Source organism: Heptranchias perlo, chromosome 7, assembly GCF_035084215.1.
Source record: "Heptranchias perlo isolate sHepPer1 chromosome 7, sHepPer1.hap1, whole genome shotgun sequence".
Lineage (NCBI taxonomy): Eukaryota > Metazoa > Chordata > Chondrichthyes > Hexanchiformes > Hexanchidae > Heptranchias > Heptranchias perlo.
Genome location: NC_090331.1, coordinates 6,890,212 through 6,905,976, shown reverse-complemented (window position 1 = coordinate 6,905,976; position 15,765 = coordinate 6,890,212). Strand labels below are relative to the sequence as shown.

Genomic DNA, 15,765 nt, shown 5'->3' with positions numbered 1-15,765 from the left:
TGGAATTCCCTCCCTAAACCGCTCTGCCTCTCTACCTCTCCTCCTTTAACGAGAGAGTCATCCATTTTGGACCAAAAAAGAATGGATCCGAGCATTTTTTAAAATGGTGACGGTCCAAAGAGATTTAGGGATCTAAGTACACAGATCACTAAAATGTAGTGGTCAGCTACAAAAAATAATCAAAAAGACTAATGGAATGTGAGCCTTTATAACAGGAGGACTAGAATATAAAGGGGAGGAAGTTTTGCTACAGCTATACAAAGCCCTGGTTAACCACATCTGGAGTACTGTGTCCTGGGCTTATCACTTTAGAAAGGATATATTGGCCTTGGAAGGAGTATAGTGCAGATTCACCAGAATGTTACCAGTGCTCCAAGGTTGAGATTAGAAGAGATTACATAAACAAGGCTTGTATTCCCTAGAATATAGATGGTTAAGGGGTAATCAAGATTTTGAAAGGAATTGATAGGGTAGGTAGAGAGAAACTTATTCAGCTGGTGGGGGAGTCTAGGACAAGGGAACATAACCTTAAAATCAGAGCTAGGAGAGAAGTTAGGAAACACTTCTTCACGCAAAGGATGGTAGAAATGTGGAACTCTTTCCCACAAAAAGCTATAGATGCTAGCTCAATTAACAATTTTAAAAATGAGATCGATAGATTTTTGCTAGCCAAGTGTATTAACGGATATGGAACCAAGGTGGGTAGATGGAGTTAAGATACAGATCAGCCATGATCTCATTGAATGGCAGAACAGGCTCGAGGGGCTGAATGGCCTCTTCTTGTTGCTATGTAAGACGATCCTCAAAATCCAACTCTTTGACCAAGCTTTTGGTCACCTGTCCTAATATCTCCTTATGTGGCCCGGTGTCAAATTTTGATTGATGATCGCTCCTGTGAAGCGCCTTGGGATGTTTATTATGTTAAAGGTGCCATATAAATGCACGTTGTTACTGCTAACCTTCCCAGATTGACCTGGAGTCTCCCGGACAGTCCGGTGAGTGACCCGGGACGACAGTCATGAACAGCCAGACTCTCAGCACCAGGCAGTCCCATGGGCACCATCCTCCCCAAATTTGGCTGTTCACCAGCAGTTCCTGTCTCTCCCTATTCTGAAGAAAAATTTCACCAGAGACCTTAACCCCTTCCTCGGGCGCTGATGGTCCTGCTCCGTGTAGTCCCAAAATTTTGCCTGTTGTTAATTTGGGATTTCCCCCAACCTTTCTTTCAGGCTATTCTTTGTGTGTGTGTGAGGCTAGACAGTGGGTGTTGGTGGGCTATTCTACCATGATGTGCATCGCCAGAGTCAATTCAGAACTACCACTTTCCAGTAGGGGTCACTGGACGAGGCCCCATACGCCCTGTTCTTCAAAACTAGTTCCTTCCTGACCTCTTTATTTGCCCAGTGCCTTCTGAAACTTGAAGTAGTTTTTTTTAATGGTATGCATTTATTCTGCAACTTTGCAGTCTTCTTTATAAGAACAGTCCCACTGACGCTCTCCAGAACCTGTGAACCAATAATAACAATAACAACAACTTGCATTTATATTACGCCTTTAATGTAGTAAAACGTCCCAAGGTGTTTCACAGGAGTGATTATCAGACAAAATTTGACACCAAGCCACATAAGGAGGTATTAGGACAGGTGACCAAAAGCTTGGTCAAAGAGGTAGGTTTTAAGCAGCATCTTAAAGGAGAAGAGAGGGGTTTAGGGAGGGAATTCCAGAGCTTAAGGTCTAGACAGCTGAAGGCACGGCCGCCAGTGGTGGAGTGATTAAAATCGGTGATGTGCAAGAGGCAAGAATTGGAGGAGCGCAGAGATGTCAGAGGGTTGTAGGGCTGGAGGAGGTTACAGAGCTAGGGAGGGGCGAGGCCATGGAGGGATTTGAAAATGAGGATAAGAATTTTAAAATAGCGGCGTTGCCGGACTGGGAGCCATTGTAGGTCAGTGAGCACAGGGGTGATGGGTGTTCGGGTCTTGGTGCAAGTTAGGATACGGACAGCGGAGTTTTGGATGAGCTCAAGTTTATGGAGGGTGGAAGATGGGGGGCCGGCCAGGAGAGCATTGGAATAGCCAAGTCCAGAGGTAACAAAGGCACGGATGAGGGTTTCAGCAGCAGATGGGCTGAGGCAGGGGGCGGAGGCGGGCGATGTTATGGAGGTGGAAGTCGGCGGTCTTGGTGATGGAGCGGATATGTGGTCGGAAGCTCATCTCGGGGTCAAATAGGACGCTAAGGTTGCGAACGGTCTGGTTCAGCCTCAGACAGTGGCCAGGGAGAGGGATGGAGTCGGTGTCCAGGGAACGGAGTTTGTGGCGGGATCTGAAAACAATGTTTTCGGTCTTCCCAATATTTAGTTGGAGAAAATTTCTCCCCTTCCACCTCACCTCAGCCAGCTCACTACTGATCTTTCTAAAATCTGCCCTAATCCAATCTGCTGTCCTTGTTTCTCTCCTAACTTTTCCGCCCTTTTTTATTTGAACTTAAACCTTTATATAGAAACATAGAAAATAGGAGCAAGAGTAGGCCGTTGGACCCTTCGGGCCTGCTCCGCCATTTAAAATGATCATGGCTGATCGTCTAACTCAGTACCCTGTTCCTGCTTTTTTCCCCATATCCCTTGATCCCCTTTAGCATTAAGAAATATATCTATCTCCTTCTTGAATACATCTAATGACTTGGCCTCCACTGCCTTCTGCGGTAAAGAATTCCACAGGTTCACCACCCTCTGAGTGAAGAAATTTCTCCTCATCTCGGTTCTAAATGGCATACCCCGTATCCTGAGACTGTGACCCCTGGTTCTGGACTCCCCAGCCATCGGGAACATCCTCCCTGCGTCTAGTCTGTCTAGTCCTGTTAGAATTTTATATGTTTCGATGCGCTCATCTCTCATTCTTCTAAACTGTAGTGAATATAGGCCTAGTCGACCCAATCTCTCCTCATACGTCAGTCCTGCCATCCCAGGAATCATCCTGGTAAACCTTCGTTGCACTCCCTCCATGGCAAGGACATCCTTCCTCAGATAAGGAGACCAAAACTGCACACGATACTCCAGATGTGCTCTCACCAAGGCCCTGTATAACTGCAGTAAGACATCCCTGCTCCTGTACTCAAATCCTCTTGCAATGAAGGCCAACATACCATTCGCCTTCCTAACTGCTTGCTGCACCTGAATGCTCGCTTCCAGCGACTGGTGTACAAGGACACCCAGGTCTCGTTGCACCTCCCCTTTTCCCAATCTATCACCATTCAGATAATCTGCCTTTCTGTTTTTACAACCAAAGTGGATAACCTCACATTTATCCATGTTATACTGCATCTGCCATGTTCTTGCCCACTCACCCAACTTGTCTAAATCACATTGGAGGCTCTTTGCATCCTCCTCACAACTCATATTCCACCCCAGCTTTGTGTCGTCTGCAAACTTGGAAATGTTACATTTAGTTCCCTCATCCAAATCACCGATATATATTGTGAATAGCTGGGGCCCAAGCACTGATCCCTGCGGTACCCCACTAGTCACTGCCTGCCACCTGGAAAAAGACCCGTTTATTCCTACTCTCTGTTTCCTGTCTGTCAACCAATTCTCAATCCATGCCAGTATATTCCCCCCAATCCCATGTGCTTTAATTTTGCACACTGACCTCATGTGTGGGACCTTATCAAAAGCCTTCTGAAAATCCAAGTACACCACATCCACTGGTTTTCCCCTGTCTATTCCACTAGTTACATCCTCAAAAAACTCCAGTAGATTTGTTAAGCATGATTTCCCTTTCATAAACCCATGCTGACTTTGTCCAATCCCGTTAATGCCCTCCAAGTGTTCTGTTATCACATCTTTTATAATAGACTCTAGCATTTTCCCCACTGCTGATGTTAGGCTAACTGGTCTGTAATTCCTGTTTTTTTTTCTCTCCCTCCTTTTTTAAATAGTGGGGTTACATTTGCCACCCTCCAATCTGTAGGAACTGTTCCAGAGTCTATAGAATTTTGGACGATGACCACCAATGCATCCACTATTTCCAGGGCCACTTCCTTTAGTACTCTGGGATGTAGATTATCAGGCCCTGAGGATTTGTCAGCCTTTAGCCCCATTAATTTCCCTAGCACTTTTTTTTACTAATACTGGTTTCCTTCAGTTCCTCCCTCTCACTAGACCCTTGGTTCCCTAACATTTCCAGGAGGTTATTTGTGTCCTCCTTTGTGAAGACAGAAGCAAAGTATGTGTTTAATTGTTCTGCCATTTCTTTGTTCCCCATTATAATTTCCCCCATTTCTGACTGTAAGGGACCTACATTTGTCTTCACTAATCTTTTTCTCGTGACATATTTATAGAAGCTTTTACAGTCAGTTTTTATGTTCTCTGCTAGTTTACTCTCCTACTCGATTTTTTTCCCCTCTTAGTCAATCTCTTTGTCCTCCTTTGCTGAATTCTGAACTGCTCCCAATGCTCAGGCTTGCCGCTTTAATACTATCCCTAATTTCTTTTGTAAGCCACAGTTGAGCCACCTTTCCTGTTTTATTTTTGTGCCAGACAGGAATGAATAATTGTTTTAATTCCTTCACACGTTCTTTAAATATTAGCCATTGCCTATCCACCATCATCCCTTTTAGTAAAGTTCCCCAATCTATCATAGCCAACTCGCACCTCATACTTTCGTAATTTCCTTTATTTAGATTCAGGACCCTAGTTTCGGATTCAACTACTTCACTCTCCATTTTAATGAGGATTTCTATCATGTTATGGTCGCTCTTCCCTAAGGGACCCCACACAAGATTGTTAATTAATCCTTTCTCATTGCACAATACCCAGTCTAGGATCGCCTGTTCTCTAGTTGGTTCCTCAATGTATTGGTCTAGAAAACCATCACATACACGCTCCAGGAATTCCTCCCCCACAGTATTATTGCTAATTTGGTTTGACCAATCTATACATAGATTAAAGTCACCCATGATTATAGTTGTACCCTTCTTGCATGCGTCTCTAATTTCCTGTTTAATGCCCTCCTCTACATCTCCACTACTGTTTGGGGGCCTACAGACAACCCCCACCAACGTTTTCTGCCCCTTGGTGTTTCTTAGCTCCACCCATACAGATTCCACATGGTGATTTTCCGAGCCAATATCCTTCCTCACTATTGCATTGATTTCCTCCTTTACTAACAATGCTACCCCACCTCCTTTCCCTTTTTGCCTGTCCTTCCTAAATATTGAATACCCCTGGATGTTCAGTTCCCATCCTTGGTCACCCTGCAGCCATGTCTCCGTAATCGCAACTATATCATAACTGTTAATATCTATCTGCGCTGTTAATTCATCTACCTTATTGCGAATACTCTGCGCTTTAAGACACAATGCCTTTAGACTTGTCTTTTTAAGATTGCTAGTCATCTTAGTTTTATTTTGCACTGTGGCCCTATTTGTTTTTTGCCCTTGTTTTCTCTGCCTTCGACTATTGCTTCTTTCTGCCTTTTGTTTCTATCCTTGTTTCCCTTTCCTCTGTCTCCCTGCTCAGGTTCCCATCCCCCTGCCATTCTAGTTTAAACCTTCCCCAACAGCACTAGCAAACACCCCCACGAGGACATAGGTCCCGGTCCTGCTCGGGTGTAACCCGTCCCGCTTGTACAGGTCCCACCTTCCCCAGAACTGGTCCCAATGTCCCAGGAATCTAAATCTCTCCCACCATCCCTGCAGCCACGCATTCATCTGGTCTATTCTCCTGTTCCTATACTCACTAGCACGTGGCACTGGTAGTAATCCTGAGATCACTACCTTTTGAGGTCCTGCTTTTTAATTTATCTCCTAACTCCTTAAATTCACCTTGCAGGACCTCATCCCTTTTTTTTACCTATGTCGTTGGTACCGATATCGACCGCAACTACTGGCTGTTCACCCTCTCCCTCCAGAATGCCCTGCAGCTGCTCCATGACATCCTTGACCCTAGCACCTGGGAGGCAACATACCATCCTGGAGTCACGTTTGCGGCCGCGGAAACGTCTGTCTTTTCCCCTTACAATTGAATCCCCTATCACTGTAGCCCTGCCACTCTTATTCCTCCCCTCCTGTTCAGCAGAGCCACCCGTGGTGCCACGACCTTGGCTCTTGCTGCTTTCCCCTGATAAGCCATCTCCCCCAACAGTATCCAAAGCGTTATATCTGTTTGAGAGGGAGATGGCCCCAGGGGACTCCTGCTCTACCTGCCTAGGCCTTTTACGCTGCCTGGCGGTCACCCATTTCCTTTCTGCCTGCGTAATCTTTACCTGCGGTGTGACCACCTCACTGAACGTGCTATCCACGATAATCTCAACATCACGGATGCTCCACAGTGAATCCACCCACAGCTCCAGCTCCGAAATGCGATTAGCCAGTAGCTGCAGCGGGACACACTTCCTGCACACATGGTCGCCAGGGACACCGGTAGTATCCATGACTTCCCACATAGTGCAGGAGGAGCATATCACAGGTGCGAGCTCTGCTGCCATGACTTGCCTTAGATTTACACTGCGTACACCTCTCGGACTCTCTTCCGCTCTCCGGACTCTCCTTTTACACTCACTGCGCTCACCTCTCCGGACTCTCCTCCCACTCTTGGATATGGTCACTGCTCCAAGATATTGCCCACATTTAACTCAACAGGCTGATTTGCTTCATTAGTTGAAGAAAAGAAAGTAGTTGTATTTATATCATGCCTTTCATGACCATAGGACGTCCTAAAGTTCTTTACTGCCAATCAAGTACTTTTGAACTGTTGTAATGTAGGAAACGTGGCAGCCAATTTGGGCCCAGCATGGTCCCATAAACAGGAATGAAATAAATGATCAGTTAGTCTGTTTGTGATGTTGTTTGACATTGGTCAGGACACTGGGGAGAACTCTGCTCTTCTTCGAAATAGTGCCGCAGGATCTTTTACGACCACCTCAGAGGGCGGAGAGGGCCTCGGTTTAACGTCTCATCCGAAAGACGGCACCTCTGACAGTGCAGCAGTACTGAAATAAAAACAGAAAATGCTGGAAATACTCAGCAAGTCAGGCAGCATCTGTGGAGAAAGAAACAGAGTTAAGGTTTCAGATCAATGACCTTTCATTAGAACTGGAAGAAGTTAAAGATTTAACAGTTTTTTAAGCAAGTACCGAGTCAGGGAAAGGAGGGAGGGGAGGAAAGAAGAAAAGGGAAGGTCTATGATATGGTGGAGGGCAGGAGTGATTAAATGACAAAAGGGATGATGGTGCAAGGCAAGGAGGGTGGGAATGGGACAAGTAATGAAACAAACGATGGGTCTAGAGGAGGTAAAAATGGCAACAGCAGAACCATTACCAGCACTGGCTGCCCGAAAAAATGGGAGCAGTGGTTATGGTCTGAAGTTTTGAAATCAGTGTTGAGTCCGGAGGGTTGTAAAGTACCTAAACAAAAGATGAGGTGATGTTCATCGAGCTTCCGTTGAGCTTCATTGGAACAGTGTAGGAGGCCGAGGTCAGAGTGGAAGCGAGATGGAGAATTAAAATGGCAAACGACTGGAAGATCAGGGTTACGCTTGTGGACTGAGCAGAGGTGTTCAGCAAAGAGATCACCCAATCTGCGTTTGGTCTCCCCAATGTAGAGGAGATCGCATTGTGAGCAGCGAATACAGTATACTGAATTGAAAGAAGTACAAGTAAATCGTTGTTTCACTTGGAAGGAGTGTTTGGGGCCCTGGACGGTGGGAAGGGAGGAGGTGAAAGGGCAGGTGGTGCATCTCCTGCGCTCGCACGGGAAGGTGCTGTGGGAAGGAGAGCGGGTGATGGAAGAGTGGACCAGGGTGTCGCGGAGGGAATGGTCCTTTCGGAACGTTGAAAGGGGAGGGGAAAGATGTGTTTGGTGGTGGCATCGCGTGGAGATGGCGGAGGATCATCTGTTGAATGTGGAGGCTGGTGGGGCGGAAGGTGAGGACAAGGGTGAGCCTATCGTGGTTCGGGGAGGGAGGGATAGGGGTGAGGGCAGAAGTGTGGGAAATAAGACGGTTAAGGTCAAGGGCCCTGTCAACTCGGTTGAGGAAATAGGAAGACATATCGGAAGCACTAGTTCAGAAGGTGGTATCGTCAGAACAGATGCGACGGAGACAAAGAAACTGGGAGAATGGAATAGAGTCCTTACAGGAAGCGGGGTGGGAGGAAGTGTAATCAAGGTAGCTGAGGGAGTTGGTGGACTTATAATAGATATTGGTTGACAGCCTATCCCAGAAATGGAAATAGAGAAGTCGGGGAAGGGAAGGGAAGAGTTGGAGATGGACCATGTGAGGGCGAGCGCAGGGTGGAAATTGGAAGCAAAGTTGATGAAATTTTCCAGTTTGGGGCCAGAGCAGGAAACTGCACCGATACAGTCATCAATGTACCGGGTTAAAAAGGTGATGGAGGGGTCCTGAGGAACAAAGAATGTTCTATGTATCTTTTTAAAAAAAAGGGCAGGTTTAGCTAGGACCCATACAGTTTCCTATAGCGACACCTTTTATTTGGAGGATGTGAGTGGAGTCAAAGGAGAAGTTGTTCAGCGTAAGAACAAGTTCAGCCAGGCGGAGGAGGTCTCCTTATGTGGCTCGGTGTCAAATTTTATCTGATAACGCTCCTGTGAAGCGCCTGGGGATGTTCTACTACGTTAAAGGCAATATATAAATGCACTTTGTTGTTGTTGAAAGCAATGTGCTGTCTCACGCCATGGTGACTGTATGATGTTGATTGTGTCAAATGATTCACAGCAAAGCCCTGATTCAGTAGGAATCTGAGTTTCAGACCCGGGCTGTTTAATAACCATGCTGTGGATTTGCTGAGTTGGATCATTCAATTAGATGCACTGAACTCTAGCAGCCTCTGGGCAATGCAATGAACAAAAGGCCCTGCACATACTGGAAATTGAAATTAAAAACAGAAAATGCTGGCAATACACAGCAGGTCAGTCAGGTTAATGTTTCAGGAATAGACTGTTTGTCAGACCTCACTCGGATGTGTGCTGGCAGGTTTCTGAGATTGGGAGCTGAGGTATATTGTGAAGGCAGCGTAGAGGGTGTCCAGTGCTGCATCTAATACATGCTGCCCCTGACCTGGGAATGCTAGATGTTAATAAATTGCAGTTGTGTAGCACTGACTCGTCTCGCCCTTTACTAATGCAAAAATAATTTCCTTTAATGTGACCCTGTCTCTCTCCCATCTCCACATACCCGCTAATAGCTGATGCTCTGTTTCAGGTACACACTGTATACAAGGACCAGACTAGGGTACGTTTTTCACAAGAAGCAATTGAGGAAGACTCGAGAAAATTATCCCACTGGCCACTCCGTCGTCTGTCCCAAGATCATTAACAGTAAGTTCTCTGTTGATTGACGGAGGGGTAGCCGCCCCCTCCTCAATTGATTTCTTATGGGATGCCGATCGGGTTCTGTGGCGATTCACTGGTCTGCAAGCTGGAGCTTGGGATCATCGGGAATGAGCATTAAATGGGCTTCTGTCAACAGAAGATCCAGTCTTTTACCACCGAGCCAAGTCGGAAGGTCATGGGTTCAAGCCCCACTCCAGAGACTTGAGCCCATAATCTAGTCCAACACTTCTGTGCAGTACTGAGGGGGTGCTGCACTGCCTGAGGAGTCCCGATGACCCCTCTGCCTGCTTGGGTGGGTGTAAAAAGGCGCCATGTCTTTGAGGGAGAGCAGGTGAATTGTCCTGGCCATGCAACCGAAACAGATTAACTGGTCACTCAACTCGTTTATGGGATCTTGCTATGTGCAAATCGGCTGCTGTGTTTGCCCCATGTTAACGACGGTGACTGCACTTCAGAACTAATTCTTTGGTTGTGAAGTGGTTTGGGACACCCTGAGATCACAAAAGGTGCTGTATGACTGAGTTTTTTTTATATAACCCAGTGGACGGAAGCCTAAGAACATTGGGAAGCAGCAAATTTTCTTGGGTAGAGGGGGATTTTTACAAAACTTGAGAGAAGTTTCAGGCTCTGCCGAGCTTGTATTTAATGCACAGTCGCTCCTTATATACCTTGTCCCTGACACTCTTATTTTTATAGTTCGACGTGTACAAGAAGAACAAGTTTGGGAATGGGTGTTTCCACCTACCGAGAGCAGTCTCTGATTTGCTGATGTGTCACACTGCTTGTTTGACATCCAGTATTGGATGAGCAGAAATTTCCTAATTAAATATTGGGAAGACCGAAGTCATTGTCTTCAGCCCCCGCCACAAACTCCATTCCCTAGCCACCGACCCCATACCCTTCCCTGCCACTGTCTGAGCTGAACCAGGCTGTTCGCAACCACAACGCCCAAATTGCCCCTGAGTTGAGCTTCAGACCCCATAACTTCTCCATCATGAAGATCGCTTACTTCCACCTCCGTAACATCATCCGTCTCCGCCCCTGCCTCAGCTCATCTGCTGCTGAAACCCTCATCCATGCCTTTGTTACCTCCAGACTTGACTATTCCAATGCTCTCCTGGCTGGCCTCCCATCTTTCATCCTCCGTAAACTTGAGCTCATCCAAAACTCTGCTGCCCATATCCTAACTCGCACCAAGTCCCCTTCACCCATCACCCCGGTGCTCGCTGACCTACATTGGCTTCCAGTCTGGCAACGCCTCGATTTTAAAGTTCTCGTCCTTGTCTTCAAATACCTCCATGGCCTTGACCCTCCCTATCTCTCTATCCTCCTTTAGCCCTACAACCCTCCGAGATCTCTGCGCTCCTCTAGTTCTGGTCTCTTGCAGGTCCCCAATTTTCATAGCTTCAGTATTGGTAGCCGTGCCTTCAGCTGCCTCGGCCCTAAGCCCTGGAATTCCCTCTCTAATCCTCTCCATCTCTCTACCTTTCTCTCCTCTATTTAAGTCCCTCTTTAAAACCAACCTCTTTGACCAAGCTTTTAGTCACCTCTCTTAATATCTCTTTATGTGGATCAGTGCCAATTTTTGTTTGATCGCGCTTTTGAAGTGCCTTGGGATGTTTTTACTACATTAAAGGCGCTATATAAATGCAAGTTGTTGCTAATATTAGCACCAGCTTGGCAGGACCTCTGGGTTAGGAAGCAGTAAATCAGTCAGACTTCCAACTAGCATTGGTACCCCTGGAGAAATCAGTCGGGGTTCTTGTTTTGGGGGGAGGAGTTGAGGGAGGGGTGTAAGTTGGGGGGGGCAGAATTTGGGGGGTTAGGAGGGGGTGGAAGTTGGGGGTGGGGAGAGGGGAGTTGGGGGTGAGGGGTTGGTGAGGGGGGGGGGGGGGGTAGTTGGAGGAAGGGATAGTGCATCTAGGGGCTTCGCCATGTCTCTCCATGTGGTGATCTGTCCATACTGATTTTCAGGTATGAAAATTCTTCCCATCCCGGTATTGTCAGACAATTACAGCTACGTGATCATTGACACAACGTCGAATGTTGCTGTCGCTGTCGATCCTTCCGATCCACTAATTGTCCAGGTAAGTTGCCCGTGTTCTGTGTAACAATGGTTGTTGCCTTCTCGCTGGCTCCCTCGATCGTGCAACACCCCCTCCCCGGCCTAGTGCAAGGGGAAGAAACCCACCAACGAGCTCTTGCCAAGGTCGCCCTCCACTGCTGGGAGGTGTGTGCTGGCAGGGCCCAGAGTGATTTCTCTCCCGGGCTCTGGGGAAGTGGCTGTCCTGCTCACAGCAACCCAACTGACGTGGAACAGGTTTGGTGTAAGTGGAGCTGGATATTGGGTTATAGTGGGTTAGACATTGGCCTTTCATTCATGACGCCTGGGGTTGAATCCATGCCAAGAGGGTGGAATGAATGAATCCCCAATGTCTGCTGACTGCAAGGGCCCTGTGTGAAATATTTTTGGAGAGGTTCAGTCCAATCTTTCCCTGGTGGATCTGGGAGTACAGAACAAAACTGCCCCATGTGTCACAATAATTGGTAATCTCGCTCAAGAGGCCACGAGATAGGAATCGGAAAAATGTCTAATTCGAGCAGTAGGAAGCCCTCTTCTGAGGTTGGAATTGATGGGACAGTGTAGAGGGAGCTTTACTCTGTATCTAACCCATGCTGTACCTGCCCTGGGAGTGTTTGATGGGACAGTGTAGAGGGAGCTTTACTCTGTATCTAACCCGTGCTGTACCTGCCCCGGGAGTGTTTGATGGGGCAGTGTAGAGGGAGCTTTACTCTGTATCTAACCCGTGCTGTACCTGCCCCGGGAGTGTTTGATGGGGCAGTGTAGAGGGAGCTTTACTCTGTATCTAACCCGTGCTGTACCTGCCCTGGGAGTGTTTGATGGGGCAGTGTAGAGGGAGCTTTACTCTGTATCTAACCCATGCTGTACCTGCCCTGGGAGTGTTTGATGGGACAGTGTAGAGGGAGCTTTACTCTGAATCTAACCCATGCTGTACCTGCCCTGGGAGTGTTTGATGGGACAGTGTAGAGGGAGCTTTAATCTGTATCTAACCCGTGCTGTACCTGCCCTGGGATAGTGCAGTGTAGAGGGAACATTATCTAACTTGCTTGATGCTGATGCTGGGTCCAAAAAGTGGAAGTGTTTCTGGCACCATTACATTTCGTCCAAAAATTCCCCAAAAGAATCTAACTATATATGTTGTTTCCACCTGTTTTATTTTGATTTTTCAGGCATGTCTTGAACAGGAGGGTGCGACTCTGGAAGCAATTCTCACGACACACAAACACTGGTGAGTTGTGAGCTGATGAGAGTTTCACACACTTTTTTTGAAAAGTTTTATTTTCTGTGATTTTATAACTCTGCCCCACCCTCCCCAAATCCTGTCCTGTAGGTGACAACGTGTCCTGAGCTACAGTTCCACAGGCACCTGGCAACCCCAGTGGCTTATTCTTCATGTGCAAGCCTAGGCAGTTAGTGCTGGTGAGCTATTCGACCATAGAGGGTATCACGACAGCCTGAGTTGTTGTCCATACAGGCATTTTTTCCAGCGAGGGGTCACTGCATAGTGATCAGAGGCAGATTCCCTGTTTGGTGTATCTTCTCCCCCACATCTTGCCTTCAGGTGCTGAAGACAATTGTTGTATCTCAGCTACTGCCACAGTTGAGATCAGACAATTTAGTACAGACTGGAAATTAACACAGGACCTTCTGGTCTGTTTCGTTTTGTGCTACATCGAGTAGTGCCTTTTTCCCTTTGGATAAAACCTGGAATCTGATAGTGCTTCATGCAAAATGTAGTGAGTGGGGACAGACTGAGGCTTATTCCTAATTATTTTTCTCTTTTTTTTTCCCACCCCCCCCCTCTCATTTTTGTAGGGATCACAGTGGCGGGAACAAGGCACTGAAGAAAATCTACAAATCTTGCAGGGTGTATGGTACCTCCAGAGATAACATTCCTGGACTCACGAAGTAAGTACTGTGTTTATCGCTTTTATGATCGAGCAGGGCACTGGGAGATGGGAACACTTGGAGTACAAGGGAGGGTAACTTTCTGTAACCATTATCAGAAAGGGTGTATTCTTTTTTTTTAAAAAGACTGGTCCTGTTCAACCCTAAACTGAGCTTTAAACCCCATATAGCTTATCCATTGCCATGTCCACCTATTTTACCCTTCACAACATCACCTGCCCTTGCTTAATCCCTGAACTGCCAGTACCCTAGTCTTTCGTTCCCTCCAAACTCGACTCCCAACCCCCTCCTGAGCTCCACTCTACCCAAACGCTAACTTGTCTAAAATGTTGCCATTTGCATCACTGTCCAACTACACCCAGCTCACCTGTCCTTGTTTTCACCAAAACATTGAATTAAAAATCCTCATCTACAAATGCCTTTGTGACTTTTAACTTCTTTCAGCCTTGCATTTAAGCCAATGCCCTTTGGTCCTGCAACTCTGCCTCCCTTCCCTTCCCCCCCCCCCCCCCTCCTATCAGTCACACCTGGCTGTCTTTGCCTCATACTTTGGAACTCCCTCAATCCTTTCTCCTCTGAAGCGGCTTCCGATGTTTGCTGCATTGTCAGTAACAGTGCTGTACAAATGCTCGTCGGAGTCTATAAAATCAAACACCCACTCCCCGGTATATATTTATGCCTATTTCTTTTCAGTTCCTCCTCTGAAGAGCAAGAAGTAACTTGATTTATATAGAGCCTTTCACGTCTTCTGGACGTCCCAAAGCACTTCACAGCCAGTGAATTACTTTTGAAGTGTAGTCGCTGTTCTTGTAGGCAAATGGGCCAAACAACTTGCTTACAGGGTCCCACAAAGGGCGATGAGATGAAGGACCAGTTAATCTGTATTTGGTGGTGTTGGTTGAGGGATGAATGTTGGCCAGGACACCGGGTGAGCCCCCTGCTCTTCAAGTAGCAGCCATGGAACAGAGTAACAGGACAAGGCCATTCAGCCCCTCGAGCTTGTTCTGCCACTCAGGCTGATCTGTACCTCAACACCATTTTGCCCGTCTATGATGGGATCTTTAATGTCCACCTGAACAGACAACTGGGGCTTAGGTTTGACATCTCATTTGAAAGCTGGCAACCCCAACAATGCGTCCTGTGCTGAAGTGTCAGCCTAGATTATTTACTTATGGAGAGGTGAGAGTGGCTGCCCTCTACATTGAGGCAGCATTCAACCAAGTGTGGCACCAAGAAGCCTAGCAAAACCGAGGTCAGTGCGGGTCAAAGGGAAAAGCCTCCAGCGGCCAGTCCCCACCACGCGAGCAGGACAGAGGCAGGCACTCTTGCGACGAGTGTCTCAACCCCTCCACCCCCCACCCCCAATGACTTTCCATCATCTACAAGGCTTAGGTCAGGAGCGTGATGGAATACTCACTGTCTGCCTGGTTGGGTGCAGCCGCAACAACAAAAGAAGCCCGACCACATCCAGGACTCAGCAATTTGCTTTATCGCCCACCCCAGCCGCTGGACTCCATATCCAGCCTCTCCATCACTGGCATGCTGTGGCTACGGTAATAACAATCCACAGGATGCACTGCAGAAGCTTATTTCGAAAGCACCTCCCTTCTCTGCAATCTCTACCACCTGAGAGGGATAAGAGCAGCAACGTTGTGGGGACACCGTCTCCTCCAAGTTACACACCATCCTGACTTGTACTGCTTCACCGCCACTGGGTCGTTATCCTGGAATTCCCTACCTAACGCTGCTGATGAGGCCTCTTCACCATCAGGACTGCAGCGGTTCAAGGAGGAACTCACCACCACCTTCTCAGGGCCATGCCAATATTGCCCACATCCTGAGATGTTGGAGAGGGGGGGGGAACGACCTTGGAGTGCTGAGAGAAAGTTAAGGGGAGATTTAATAGAGGTTTTCAAAATTATGACTGGTTTTGATAGAGTAAATAAAGAGAAACTGTTTCCCAGGAGGGTAGGTGACTAGAGGACACAGATTTAAGACAATTGGTAAAATATTCAGGGGGGAAATTAGGAGAATATTTTTTTACGCAGCGAGTTGTTATAGGAACATAGAAACAGGAGTAGGCCATTCAGCCCCTCATGCCTGCTCCGCCATTTGATAAGATCATGGCTGATCTGTGATCTAACTCCATATACCTGCCTTTGGCCCATATCCCTTAATACCTTTGGTTGCCAAAAAGCTATCTATCTCAGATTTAAATTTAGCAATTGAGCTAGTATCAGTTGCCGTTTGCGGAAGAGAGTTCCAAACTTCTACAGCCCTTTATGATCTGGAATGCGCTGCCTGAAAGGGTTGTGGAAGCAGATTCAATAGTACCTTTCGAAACAGAATTACATACACTTGAAAAGGAGAAATTTTCAGGGCTAATTGGATAGCTCTTTTAAAAGAGCCGGCACAGGCACGATGGGCTGAAT

At 47.1% G+C, this 15,765-nt stretch overlaps 1 protein-coding gene across 2 annotated transcripts in view; it reads left to right on the top strand.

Annotated features, from left to right (window-relative positions):
• pnkd (PNKD metallo-beta-lactamase domain containing) overlaps positions 1-15,765 on the top strand; it is a 41,000-nt gene that overhangs the window by 7,288 nt on the left and 17,947 nt on the right. For both annotated transcript variants that reach the window (XM_067986998.1, XM_067986999.1), the window contains exons 2-5: positions 9,212-9,327; positions 11,317-11,429; positions 12,595-12,653; positions 13,241-13,333. In XM_067986998.1, the coding sequence (XP_067843099.1) occupies positions 9,212-9,327; positions 11,317-11,429; positions 12,595-12,653; positions 13,241-13,333 (381 nt within the window). The remainder of the gene's footprint in view (positions 1-9,211; positions 9,328-11,316; positions 11,430-12,594; positions 12,654-13,240; positions 13,334-15,765) is intronic.